General features: G+C 40.5%; 1 protein-coding gene across 1 annotated transcript; it reads right to left on the reverse strand.

Annotated features, from left to right (window-relative positions):
• Window positions 1–364: 364 nt before the first annotated feature.
• On the reverse strand, window positions 365–12,882 carry LOC306937867 (metaxin-1-like). Its single transcript, XM_079521877.1, has 8 exons — window positions 12,744–12,882; window positions 8,444–8,513; window positions 7,885–7,964; window positions 5,894–5,986; window positions 5,333–5,515; window positions 4,376–4,452; window positions 3,352–3,509; window positions 365–2,903 (listed from the first exon to the last, which is right to left on the reverse strand). Exons 1-8 carry the CDS (start codon window positions 12,822–12,824, stop codon window positions 2,656–2,658), a joined length of 990 nt encoding a protein of 329 aa, XP_079378003.1. The 5' UTR covers window positions 12,825–12,882; the 3' UTR covers window positions 365–2,655.
• Between the last annotated feature and the right edge of the window lie 615 nt (window positions 12,883–13,497).

The following is a 13,497-nucleotide window of genomic DNA, read 5'->3' on the forward strand; positions in this document are numbered from 1 at the left end:
TTGGTTGAGTCATTTAAAGTAGATTTAAGGTTATTGTAGCGGTCAATTTGTATTGGGAGTGGGGAGGGGGGCAGGCGGGGTTGTCGCGAGACATTTCCGGGGGTCCCCAGCCAAAAACGTTGAGAACCCCTGCAACCATAGGCCCTTTGGGCTTGGTCCCTAAATTAATATTATTTTTGTAACATGTTTGAAAATGTTTTTTAACATGGAAATGATTATGACGATTATGCAAAAGGGGTTGTGATCATTTAAAAACCAAGTGTGAGAGTAAAAGTCAGATGATAATAAACCTGCCATTAGATGTGGGGTCACACATTTGCATAGTTGACATTATCACCGACAGACATCTTGTGAGACACCATGGTTCAGAATTGAAACTTTTTAATGACCTTAAAATCAAGTCAAAGGATTTCTGTTTGCCGAAGACAAAACATTACAGGAAGTGTTCCTACACCCACCAAGCCGAACAAAGGGAAGGTCTTCCACTGTGTTGATTAGAATTTAACTGTCTTAAAATGTAGCTTTTTGTTCGGACTGCAGGCAAATACCATTTGTTTCTCAAGACTGAACTTTAGTGATGACAAGTGATGACATCCAATTTGTGTATTCAGAGATCGCTGGAAATAGCTAGTGACACGGTCATATGATTGATTATATAAATCAGGCTTCAGTGACGCCAGTGTGTTCAGACTGCGAAACACGTTTAGAGATCAAATTTTAATCACATTTCAAACCACCTAGAAATGGAGAAATGTGCTTCAAATCTCACTCACAAACATCAGTTTCCAGGTGGATATATGCTGTTCACACAGCAAAATAATCTGATTCTAATTAGGATTCAGGACAAACAACAGATGTGGGTAGCCAGTGTGACCATGGCCTCAGACTCTTATGAACATTGGTACAGTGCGGCTCCTCCCATATAAAAAAAACAAAAACAAAGTGCACACACAAGTTAAAGCTCCACCTACAAATCCTGAGTGTTCTTTTGAAAGGTTACTTCACAACTTGGTTTTCTATCATTTACTCACCCTGTGCCTATTATATTTGTTTCAAGGACGCCACTCTTGAGTGTTCACATGGAACCAAATGGATCAGAGTTACAGATCAAACCCTAGCTGGGGCACCCAGGACATAGACATAGAAAGGTAGACACCTACTTTGGCTCTTGGGCGTCTGTATCTCACAAGGAGGGCAAGCCCACGCGGAAGATTGCCAAGCTTCCGTGTGCGTCACAGAAGGGAGCACCTGTTTTGGAGCTTGTAATGTACAAAGGTTTTAGCATCAAAATATACTTTGACAAATCTACCCTGTGTTTTTGTCATGTTCCTTGGCACCCCTAGACAAGGGTCATAAACCCCCAAAACACTGCTTTTTCATTGCCCCGGTTTATAACAGAAGTATTTTTAACGGTAAGATTTTCAGTGCACACGATGGACAAATACGCAAAACACTTGGATTATACAGAGAGAGTTATTTTGGAGTTTATAAACAGATTGTTGGGCAGAAACCTTGTGTCTCCATATTTCAACTTAAATCTTTTCGTAAATTATTGCCCTACTTCATCATATAACTAGTGTCACACAAAAGTAGAAAAAATATATATTAGATCACAATGTGTCACTTGGTGAACTTAAAGATCTTCTATTTTTGCAACTTTTGAAGCGTTTTGAAAGTTAGTGTTTTATGAATATGGAAACAATGAAAAGTAGAGCTCATGACTAAATAATAACTACATTGGATTCATTGGAACTCTTTTTTCCTGAAAAGTACGTTTTGGACATACATGTACAAGGTTTCCAGACGTTTCATCAAGTTTCATTCGCTTCATTTTTGGATTATTCATTCACTGTAAAGGAATGCACAAAAACAACAATTCTCGGTGTATTTAAGGCTTCACGAGGTGAGAGATTGATAGGAGAAAAAAAATATGGGGTGAAATAACCCTTTAACTCAGAGAGTGCAATGTATGTTTACCCTCCGAGTTCAATGAATACTCAGGATTTGCTGGTGATTGAGTTGTTGAGGAATGCATTTCCATTCCCCATATTGTCCTTTCTTACAAAGCATATATTTATGGAATAAATTTGACATTGTTAAATGGAGCGCTTCAGGCATTTTCAATCATTTCTGTCTACTCACTGTGTCATTGGTGGGCTGTGGACAGTTCAGAAGCCTGTCTACCACCTACATCATCGATGGGGATTCCAAGCAAAAATACAGCCTCTCTCTTTCTGGGAAGTTAGCGTGCTTATTTGAAATGACCAAACCTGCCTACCGACGGTCTGACTTGTAGGCAGGTCTACCGAACTGTCCAAAGCCCACCAATGATACACAGGGCACGTTTGGATGCAAACAAATAGGCGAGTGCGCTCCGGTGCGGTATTTCTGAACGCACCCACAGAGTGAGTAGACAAATGGTACCATTTTTTAGAAGCATTAGTGATATGAGGACCATGCAATAAGCTCTATGCACTCCATTTTGGAAAGAACTTGGACCCCTTCCCTACTTCCTTCAGGTGTTACCGATGATACGAATGAAGGCTCTGTTCCATTCTGGTCAAACAGAGTCAGGTTGCGCTTCTTGTCGGATGAAAATGGCCGAAGTACTCCTTTAACGCCACCCTTTTTTTAAAAAGGGAGGAAAGCCCACTATTAGTCCTCTAACTCCTCTTCGTCCACCTCGTCCTCCACCTGGCCAGGCCTCTCTAGCGCCAACTGTGGCTGCACGCGCTCGATGCTCAAGATGCCCGTCAGGATGGCGTAGCCCACCATGGCTCCCACGGCGAACAACGCAGACAGCAACTGGTTCCGTCTCTTATGAGGCTCGTTGTCAAAGTCACTGCCACTGCCGCTGCCGCCGCTATCCGTCTGGCCTGGAGACTTACCGGACGACGGAGGCTCTGACAGAGAGGAACACAAGGAGAGACCGAGGCAAGTGTTTATTTTGACCGCACATTTTGATTACGTTTTAGCTATAGTTTTTTTGAAGAACATTTAATTTTGTTTTAGTCATATTTGTCACATGAAATGTTTTAGTTTTCGTCTAGTTTTAGTCGACTAAATTGACAGTTTATTTTGTCAACAAAATTTTATTTTGGCGGTCCCTTAATGCCTGATTTTACAGTTTTACACAGCTACACCCGAGCGCAACCAAACATAAATTGATCTCTTCTCCACTAGTCCCTCCCTAACATTTAGTATAGTTTTTATTTGTTGACGAAATTGTCAATATATTTAGTCTTAGTTTCAGTCATATTGGCTTAGTATTTATTTAGTTTTCGTTAGTGAAAAGTCGACGAAATCTACACTGCCAAGTTGTGCCAACCAACCAACCAACCGACGGCCCACCTTGTCCTGTGTTTGGGAAGTAGAGGACCAGGATGTTGGTGCAGAACTGTCTCAGGTTGTCCAGGGAGCTGAGGTGTTGCTGCAGCTTCCCGTTGGGCAACTTCATCTTCAACACAGGAGCCAAGTGACCAAACACGTAGGCATCCAATGACGACGGCCTGGATGAGACAGGGTTAAAGTGAACTACAACTAACATAATAAAACACGTAGGCATCCAATGGTGACGGCCTGGATGAGACAGGGTTATTAACGTCACAAACGTATAAACGAGATAGATTTGATTATGCACAGGTAGCTGTAGACGAGAAACCGAGATTTGATAAATGAGCATTAATCCAGAATTATTAACAATATTTTAACCGGATTTTAGCTTCCGTCGCTAGCCACCGCTACTGTATCCATGGTAGAAACTGCCAAAATCCTAAATTCTCCGTTCACGTGCACACATGCACACGGTCATAAGTGACTTTAGTGCTCATAATGGGCTAAAGTAGGATGTTTATATCAATGAATCGCTCGCTACAACACAGTAGTGACCCTTAGTGTTAAGTAGAAAATATTATTCCTTCCCACATCCAAAACGGTCGAGTTATCGTGTTGCAGCTTTCCGTGCTGGGACGCGTACACATACAGTACATAAAGAGACACATAGCTCCGTAATGGAGCGGAGGCACCGCTCAACAATGTGGGCAGCTTCAAGCCAAAAAAATATTATATGGAGTAAAAGTACTCATGCATGCATCACAAGCTCCACCCCCCCCCCCTCCCTGTCAACATTTTAGCATAAAAATATACTTTGAGTACCAAAGTAAAAGATCTACAAGCTCATAACATTGTATATCGGCTTGATTCGGCTGTGGTTACTGTTGTATTAAAGTTAACTAGGCCACAACTAAATTAAATACAGGCATCCAATGATGATGGCCTGGAAGAAACCATTTTATAGTTAACTACAACACAATGAGCTTGCCAGCCATCATAGGCATACGTCGTATTTCAAAATTTTCAACTTTGTTGTACTTACGAATCACCGAAGAAGAACTTGTGTGATCCGAGGCGTTGCGATAGCAGGGTCATGCACTCCAGAGCATCATGATACAACTGTAAAGAAACACATGAGACACATGATATAGTACATAGCCATAGACCGGTCCTATCCGCACAAGGTTAGCAGACTGACCTTGTCAGCATTTAAACTTGTAGCACTGTGTGTGTACTCACCCAATAATGAATTGCTAAGACTTGGAGTAAGATATGGAGGGTATGCGCGTGACATCGTCATCATACCCGGAAGTTATGCGGGAAAGCCTACGAGCCTACGAGTGTAAAAAAAAAAACTACTTTCTGGCCTTGACAGCCCGTACATCCATACAGAAAGGTCCTATCTGATTGAACAATGTTAAACGATGTTAAACTCACTTTGCCACTCGATTTGCCATTGACTTTATGCATGCGCATACCCTCTATTGTCTTTCAGTTTTGTTATTGAAAGTTCTGGCAGAAAATGGGTTAAGTAAGATTTCGGCACTTTTCCACGAGGAAGAGCTGGACTGAAAATATGAAAACTTCCTTTGGGAACAGTCGATGTTTGGGAAGCACAAACATACAGGGCACACAATTGACAGGTGCGTTGACGATTGGTGTGGGGTAATTGATCACACCCAATAGAGGGTATGCACATGCATAAAGTGAATGGCAAATCGAGTGGCAAAAGTGAGTTTAATGTCGTTTATCATCATTTAATGCAATCAAATACAACTTTTCTGTTCGGATGAATGGGCTGTCAAGGCCAGAAAGTAGTTTTTGCCATAACTTCCGGGTTTGATGATGTCACGCGCATACCCTCTATTGTGTGCCCCATACATTTGTGGCACGGCCAGAGGAGCACGGGAGGTGAATTCGAAGAAAACGAGCACAGCTTTTTCAAATGTGAATGTTTTTTTCAATTGTACTGTAACATACAGTACATACACACACAAACCTCTTTCTCCAGCTGTTCCCCAGGCTCCAGCGTGGGGTCTCCTCTGACCAGTCTGAGTTTGTCCAGCTGTTGGTTGTGCATGCGGTTCGGCAGGAAGAAGTTCAGCGGGAAGGAGATGTTCTCTCCATACCAGCGCCGCGTCACGTCCACATAGTTCTTACCGTCCAACCACTGGGAGTAGATCTGTACATAATAATAATAATAATATAGTAGTTATAATAACTAGAAACAAAATGTCATAGACATTTTAATGTGTGCCTGAAGCTTGCCAAGTCTGTGCAACCTTGTGTTTGGGAGTTAGGGTTAAATAAATGAATATAGTGGGGGTAATTATAATTTGACCACGTTTCTTCCGCTTTTATTTCATGCATTTGCTCATTGAAGCACTTTCAGATTCTCACGAATGTAAAGTGTGTTATAAAGTGTTGGCTTTATGGCTGGCTCCTTGTGTGTCAAAGAACTGAATTGAATGTTATGAATGGTTTAGGCTTTAGGGCCAAACTAGATGTCTGATCTTGTGTGATACTGTCAAACATCCAGACCAGCTGAGATCCTTCTTACCAAGGCAGGGAGCAGCTTCTCCTCCAGCAGAGAGACAAAGGCTAGGGTGTCTGCTCCCTCCTTGGCTGACAGGTCATAGTCAGCGTTGTATTTCTGAAAGAAATCACAATTTAAAAAAACAAAAAGGTAAAAGAGTTTTTGTTAAAAGGTTGAAGAACTATATTCTGAGATAGTATTCATTGCTATAGTGTTCAATAACAGCCCCTTTTCATACATTTACATGTTCCAGATTAGTTCCAATTTTCTAATTTCTTAGTGCCATCTCCAACTTCACATGAACTTCCCATATCCTGTTTGAGATCGACAAGGTTATCTCAGTCTCTCCAGTTCTTCAATAATCAGAAAATAAATGTTCAGGTGGGTTGCAAATATCAGTCAATCAGGAGAGAGTAGCGTTGATCAGCTTAAATTGTATAGTTTTCCAGTTCAAAATGTGTCTGCCCATTTATTTGTGTCATCACTTAGAATTTCACTTAATCTGTATCATGTGTGAGTTTAGTTATCTACTGATTGGTATCCCGAACTGAACATTTTCTGCATTTTCTGTTTAATTAAGACCTGGAGAAACATGGAGACTCCCGTTACAGAACAAACACTCTATAGAAATGATTGCTATCATAATATATAGTTATTTAACACGCATATTGACAAAGGAATATCACTTACCCTACCTTTAATAGAGCACCAAAGTCTGACTACATTTATTTACGCAATTTGGTTGCAGTATTTTTACACATTCTGAATTCCCATACTTTTTTTATATATTGTGTCAAATAAGAACTGTGTTCCAAAACTAAACAAATGACCCTGGCAGTTTAACTTTTATTATATGTATCCATTATTAACCAGTAAAAACACATTAAGACAAAGTCTTATTTCAAGTGGGTACTGGCCAAGAGGCAGAAATAAAATTACACCTCTTTGCTACATCATACATTACATTACAGAACAGACGAGACAATAGTACAATTGTACAAATAATACATCTCGAAGTACCTAAATCTCCAAAGTGATACACTTTAAATAATTGAAGAATGCAAAATTCTACATAGAGTAGATACACAATATGCAATATGTACAAAAATAAATAAATGTATAGACCTACACAGAGTACACACACCAGTACACATCCGAACATGTTGGAGTGTACATCTAAAGGTGATCCTTTTGAAACTTCTCAGGGGAATTTTAAAGGCCAATTTGAGTCTGGTCTGCAAGTCATTCCACAACCAGGGGCCAAATAAAGAGATATTTCTACTCCCCTCAGAAGAAGAAGAAGAAGAAGAAGAGGGTACTACTACACACCGAAGGCAGTTATTTGATCTGAGGTTTTGACCTAATTGAATTCGGAGGAAATGTAGGAAGGGAGATCACCAAGCATAGCTTTGTCAATGAAAATATACCAATGATACAGCCAGCGAGACTTCAATGAGGACTACTACTGTAACTGCAGCATTACAGTATACACTAGGGCATTCACTTCTAGTCATTTTTACTAGTTGACTAGTTGCCTAGTTTACTAGTCGACTAGTCGACTAGTTGTTTAACTACCTATTATGTAAAAAAATAAATTAATTAAAAAAATAAACTTTTTGTTTTTTAAATAAATATTTGTACATTGAACAACTGTGTACATGGTGACTATAACTATAATCTACCTGATCTTGAGGCCTACAAAATCGGGAAAATTAGTCAACTAGTACCAACAAGGTCGACTAGTGGATTTACTAGTCGACTAGTAAACTAGTCGACTAGTTGCTTAATGCCCTAGTATACAGTGATGTGTTCTGAAAGATGAATTTGTTATGAATCTCAGTGCAGCATGGTACAGGGGATCCAATTTAGCCAAAGTGCAGAAACAAGCAAACCTATAAATGGGTATCGCCAATTGTCAGGGTCACGGCCTGAAAAGGTTCTGCATTGTACTGTAATTGTCTTCTCATAAATTACAAACAAACAAAAACAAAACAAAGCAAGAACATCATATTTACCTGTTTTCTGAGGTGAATGATAATATTAGTGGTTTTAGACACACTTCCTTCCTCCTTGGTCTTCAGTGCAGGTAGAACACCTGGGAGAGGAAAAGCACACATCACAGGAAGAATAGGGCTGCAAAAGTTAAGTAAACAAATCCATTTCATCGACTATAATTAAGAAATGTGATAATTTAATAAATCAATACATATTTTGAATAAGTCATTATGGGCAAATGTTGAATAAAAAATAAATTAAAAAAGTCCTAAGTCCTTAAATTGTCACTATATGTGCAGATAATGGTGTATTTATATAGTGCCTTTATCCAACCATGCAAGGCACCAACCAGCACATCAGGAGCAACTAGGGGTTCAGAGTCTTGCTCAAGGACACTTCGACACCGACACTGGGGGAGCCCGGGTTCAAACTGGGAAGCCACCCGGCCACTCTAACCCTGATCCACTGCCACCCCTGTAGATACCCAGTGTTTCCCAAACACTGGGTCGGGACTCATTTGTGTGTCGCGGACACATTTTTACATTTTTCTTCTACATTTAGTTTTTAATTATTACTGACCTGTAGGACTTTTCCATGGGTTGGTGATCTTGTGGATTTTGAGAGGAGCTCCAGCAAACTTGGAGTAAGCCTACAAGAGACAATACCAGGGTTAGAGGAGTAGGCCTACAACAATAATAATACAACAATATTTTTATAGCACCTTTCATGACATGAAATGCAGCTCAAAGTGCTTTACAGATTAAGATAATAGCAAAGAAAAGGCAGTGAAACAGTGAGAACATGAATAACAACACAGATAATTAAAAATCAACTAAAAGCAAGTGTGTAGAAATATGTTTTTTTTTTATATGCCATTGTAGGCACTTCGAGCAGGTGAGCACTAGATTAGAAGACCTGAGTTCGGGACATATCTAGTAGGCAGGCAGTCATATGCGTAGGTAGGAAGGTGCCAGACCATTGAGAGCATTACAAACAACTAGAAGAATTTTAAAATCAATCCTAAAAACAAGAGTCATGTTATGTTCTCTCATCTTAGTTTTAGTTAAAACTCTAGCGGTCCCATTTTGATTGAACAAGTTGTAATCTGTCAATTGTTTTCTTGGGCAGGCCAGGAAAAAGTCCAGTAAGGGCGAAATCCATTTCACCCGGCCGCCGCGTCGGTCGGTAGTCCGACACGGCGGTCGGTAAGTCGGCGGTCGGGTGAAATGGATTTCGCCCTCCCTCAAAAAGTGCATTGCAGTAATTCGTGCAATATTTCTAAGATGAAAAAAGGCAATCTTGATAACATGATTAATGCGTGTATTAAAATTAAATTAAGAATGATTAACCCCCAAGTTATTTACTGTAGTGTTACTTTCTACAGTCAGGTTACCGGGTCTACTTATTGATTCTCTCTGCTCAGTAGAACCAATTATGAGAACTTCTGTCTTATCCTCATTCAGCTTGAGAAAGTTCTCACTCATCCAGCAAGAGATGAGGCAATACCAGGATTACAGGAGTAGGCCTACAAAATACGTGTACAATACCAGGATTAATGAGTACAATATTTGAGCTTGTAGATCAGCTATTTTTGAAAGTGAATCCTGCAAATTAACAGTTTTTGTACATACAGTAATGTGACTTTAGGGCAGTAAACACTGCACTCTGGTGGCTGAAGACAAACTGATTCACAACAAGCCAGCAAAATCCCACCTCTACAGATGCCTTCATAGCAACCCAACCATCTCATGTCTACAGAGGCCTTCAAAGCGGGAAACCATCTCAACTTTTGATAGGTCATTTTTATTTTATCAAAAAATGTTCATGTATTGAATTTCCATTTCATTTACTTTCATGTTTTTGAGAGGACATGATTGTGTAACAGAAGTGATTGTTTCTCGTCATTGTCTCTGTGAGGACCCCCTCGAAAAAGAGATGATGGATTGAAATAAATAAAAATATCATGTCTACAGAGGCCTTCATATCATAGCATCAATCCCATGTCTACCAAAAGCATTCATAGCAACCATCCCATGTCGATTGAAGTCTTCATAAGAACATAGGGCTGGGCGATATGACCTCAAACCATTATTTCACCATCATTTCACCATTATTTCAGACCTTTGTTGGATTATGATTAATTAAAAAAAAAGATATAGAATATAACCAATCTACACGTTCACAACGCATTGCGATGTGAGCTTGTAGATCTGCTATTTTCTGTATTTTTGCACACCACTATCGTACAACAAAATAACATTTGGGGTTAAATAAGTGGTTATTCAGTCTAATCAATTTATTCAAGGAAATCCATTAGAATGTTTGTGTTGATTCATTGATATTATAAATATACAAATACAAGCTACAAAAAGCTACTTCTCAAGATTAAGTTTGGTTCTGAATTTCAGTTTCCAAACTTGGGGTCCATTATATTATATTAACACAAATCTCATATTTTCATTATCATTTCCACATAGTTGTCCACTCTCTTTTATGTACTTTCAAAATAGCCTCGCTACTTTGGATATTTAGGACACACAAATGTTCATGCATTCCCAAAAAACTTTCAAGTAAAAACAATGGCAATCTAATCTATAAACTTGCATATACATTTTAGAGAGATACAATCTGCTGTGGTTAATTTTATTAGTATTAAATACTGTACTTAATTATATATAATGAGTATTTCAATGTTTTGACACTTTATAGTAACTCTTACTCAAGTACATCTCAGAGGCAAATATTAATATTGTACTTTTTAACTCCACTACAGTTATTGACAGCTTTAGTTACTAGTTACATTGTAGATTCAGATAGCTAGGCTAAAGTACTTTAGTTAGTCCATTGGTACTGTATTGATTGATTGATTGATTGAAGAATTTATTAACAGTTTGCAGAATTACAGTACATTTCAAGCACAAACTCAATACAAAGGCTGTTAACTGTGAGTGGACGACCCAATTAAGCATTACACTTGTTTCCAACAGGGTCCACCATGTTCAAATCATCAAAACATTTAGAGACGTACAAATAGACACTTCTATAGACAGAACAGGAATTCATCAAAAAAGAATTCATCAAAAAGGAGGTAAAAAGGGAAAAGAAAAATATACAGTGAGGGGAAAAAAAAGGGGGGGGCGGGGGGGGGGATTCACGTTCAGCTCCGTTAAATTGTTTGTTTTCCTTGGAGGAGCTGCGTTGGGTCCCCAAGTCGGCTCCGTGGCCGTACCTTGAGTTGGCTGTGTGGCCGTGACCATCTCTTGTGTTGTCCTTGCGTTGGGTCCCCAAGTTGGCTCAGTGGCCATACCTTGAGTTGGCTGTGTGGCCGCGACCGTCTCTTGTGTTGTCATTGCGTTCGTGTTTGAGGGATTCCGATTTTACAGGGGCCAGTTTCGAATTGCAGCCGTCCGTAGGTGCCCTTTGAGAGCGGTTTTGAAAGAGTCAAGGGATTCGCATGTCTTAATGACAGTTGGTAGGGCGTTCCACATTTTAGTGGCATAGGAGCGAAAAGAATTTAGTCCCTTGTTTGTGCCGAATCTGGGTTGTACATGGTTCGTTGCACTCCCTCTGGTGTTGTGGGTGTGGACTTCGTTAACATTAAGGAAGTATCTAGACAGGTACATGGGTATCTTGGTGGTGTATCGAATCTTGTGGACCAGACCCATTGCAAGATGCTGTACTCTGTCGTCGACCCTAAGCCATTCCAGCCTGTCGAAGTGGGCAGGGGTGAGGTGGGTTCGGGGGGCTAGATCAAGTAGGAGCCTGACCAGTTTGTTTTGGGAAGTCTGGAGCCTGGTTTTAAGGGCCTTTGAGGTGCTGTGGTACCAGGAGGTGCATGCATAGTCAAAGAAACCCTGTACAAGGGCTCCTGTTAAGGTCTTCAAGGTGTTTTTGTTGACCAGTGAGGAGATCCTGTAGAGGAATCTTGTTCTATGGTTGACTTTTTTGATTACGTTGGTGGCCATTTTATCACCGGAAAGATTAGCCTCCAGGATGGAACCTAGGTAGGTAATTTCATCTTTACGTGTGATAACATTGTCACCCACTCTAACCAAGAAGCCATTTGCCTTGCTGAGATTACTAATAGAGCCAAAGAGAATGGATTCAGTTTTTCCCAGGTGTAAAGATAGTTTGTTATCAGCGAGCCAGGTGCAGATTCTACCGAGTTCAGAGCTGAGGGCATTTTCAACCTGCAGTTTGTCCCTGTCCGAGACCAGCAGTGCTGAGTCATCTGCGAACAGGAACAAGTTGCAGTCACAGGCTGAAGTCATGTCGTTTACATATATTAGGAACAGTAGAGGCCCTAGTATGCTTCCTTGTGGAACGCCACAGCTCACTGGGAGGGGGGGGGACAGTGTTCCGTTCACTTCCACCATCTGTTCTCTCCCCTCCAGGTAGGATTGCATCCAGCTCACTGATGTGCTATCGAAACCAATTGCTTTTAGCTTGTTAACCAGTATGGAGTGGTTCACGGTGTCAAAAGCCTTTTGGAGGTCCAGCATGACCATGCCGCAGTATTTGCCAGCGTCCACCTCTTGTTTGATGTGGTCGCTCAAATAGAGGAGGCATGTGTCAGTGGAGTGGGATGTTCTGAAGCTAGTATATTTTGATGTCAATACTTTGACACTTTTATTCAAGCCAAATTATGAATGTAGGACACTTTTCCAAGTCCAAGCATTTAATTTATTCAGCCTCTGAACATTGATGTTACTGATGTACAAATGTAGTGGACATGGTGACGTCACCGAGCAGCAGCAGGTCACTGTCATCATAACGTCAAAATCATTGAAGTCCCAAATGAAATAAATCAATCGATAGATCAATGGCTTCGCACAATAGCTACAACCATTAGAACAACAATTACAATAATAATAGTTACCAGGACAATGAGAGAGTCTACATCTATGGAGGGTAAGCCCCAGTCGCCTTTCCAGCAGTACAGCTCCATGGGGGCGGCCATCTTGGATTGAATCACATGACCTTTCACACCGGAAGATCTTTCTCCTTGACCAAAGAAAAACTACAGATAGAACTACAGACTGCGCGGTTCGCGTCCGGTCCGCATAATGTTGCGTTCACACGGGCAGATGAAACGATGCAGTCTACCATTCATTGTCAATGGAAGCCAGCGACATGAAGCTACGAAGCAGCTATGACGCGTGAAGCTGCCGCAAATTATACTGTGGGCGTTTTTGCATCGTTTCATCTGCCAGTACGGGGAAATTGTTGACCTGTCGAAATGTGAGACCGGTTGTCTTTTGTAAACTGCGCGCAACGATATAACGTCGCCCAAAACGGCCTAAAAACACTGGGTTTAACTAAGTATGTTCATAAACAAACAGCATTGATTTTTACGTTCGGGACGTGGACGTTGGGCCGCGGTCCACGAGTCCACAAACAAAAACGAAATGGTGACATATTTCCTTGGGTCACCGGTTTCATCGTAACACGCCCCGGAAATCAGAACTCGCCAACTCGCAGCCGGTCTAGAACTTCCTGTTTGAGAGCTAGCAAATTTAAGACATCCGGTTGCTTTCAGAATAAAAGCGTCGTTAATTAAATAATTATTACATTACATTATTAGTATTATTATTACATTACAGTTATTGTGAAGACACACATTATGTTTCTGT

Source organism: Electrona antarctica (assembly GCF_951216825.1).
Source record: "Electrona antarctica genome assembly, chromosome: 15".
NCBI classification, from domain to species: Eukaryota; Metazoa; Chordata; class Actinopteri; order Myctophiformes; family Myctophidae; genus Electrona; species Electrona antarctica.

What these genes read in the sequence shown, in the direction of transcription:
- LOC306937867 (XM_079521877.1), bottom strand. Translation starts at nt 12,824, where the DNA reads ATGGCCGCCCCCATGGAGCTGTACTGCTGGAAAGGCGACTGGGGCTTA. An exon ending in TAGACTCTCTCATTGTCCTG is followed by an intron (nt 8,514 to 12,743) that starts GTAACTATTATT and finishes TGTCTCTTGTAG; the next exon opens with GCTTACTCCAAGTTTGCTGG. An exon ending in CCCATGGAAAAGTCCTACAG is followed by an intron (nt 7,965 to 8,443) that starts GTCAGTAATAAT and finishes TTCCTCTCCCAG; the next exon opens with GTGTTCTACCTGCACTGAAG.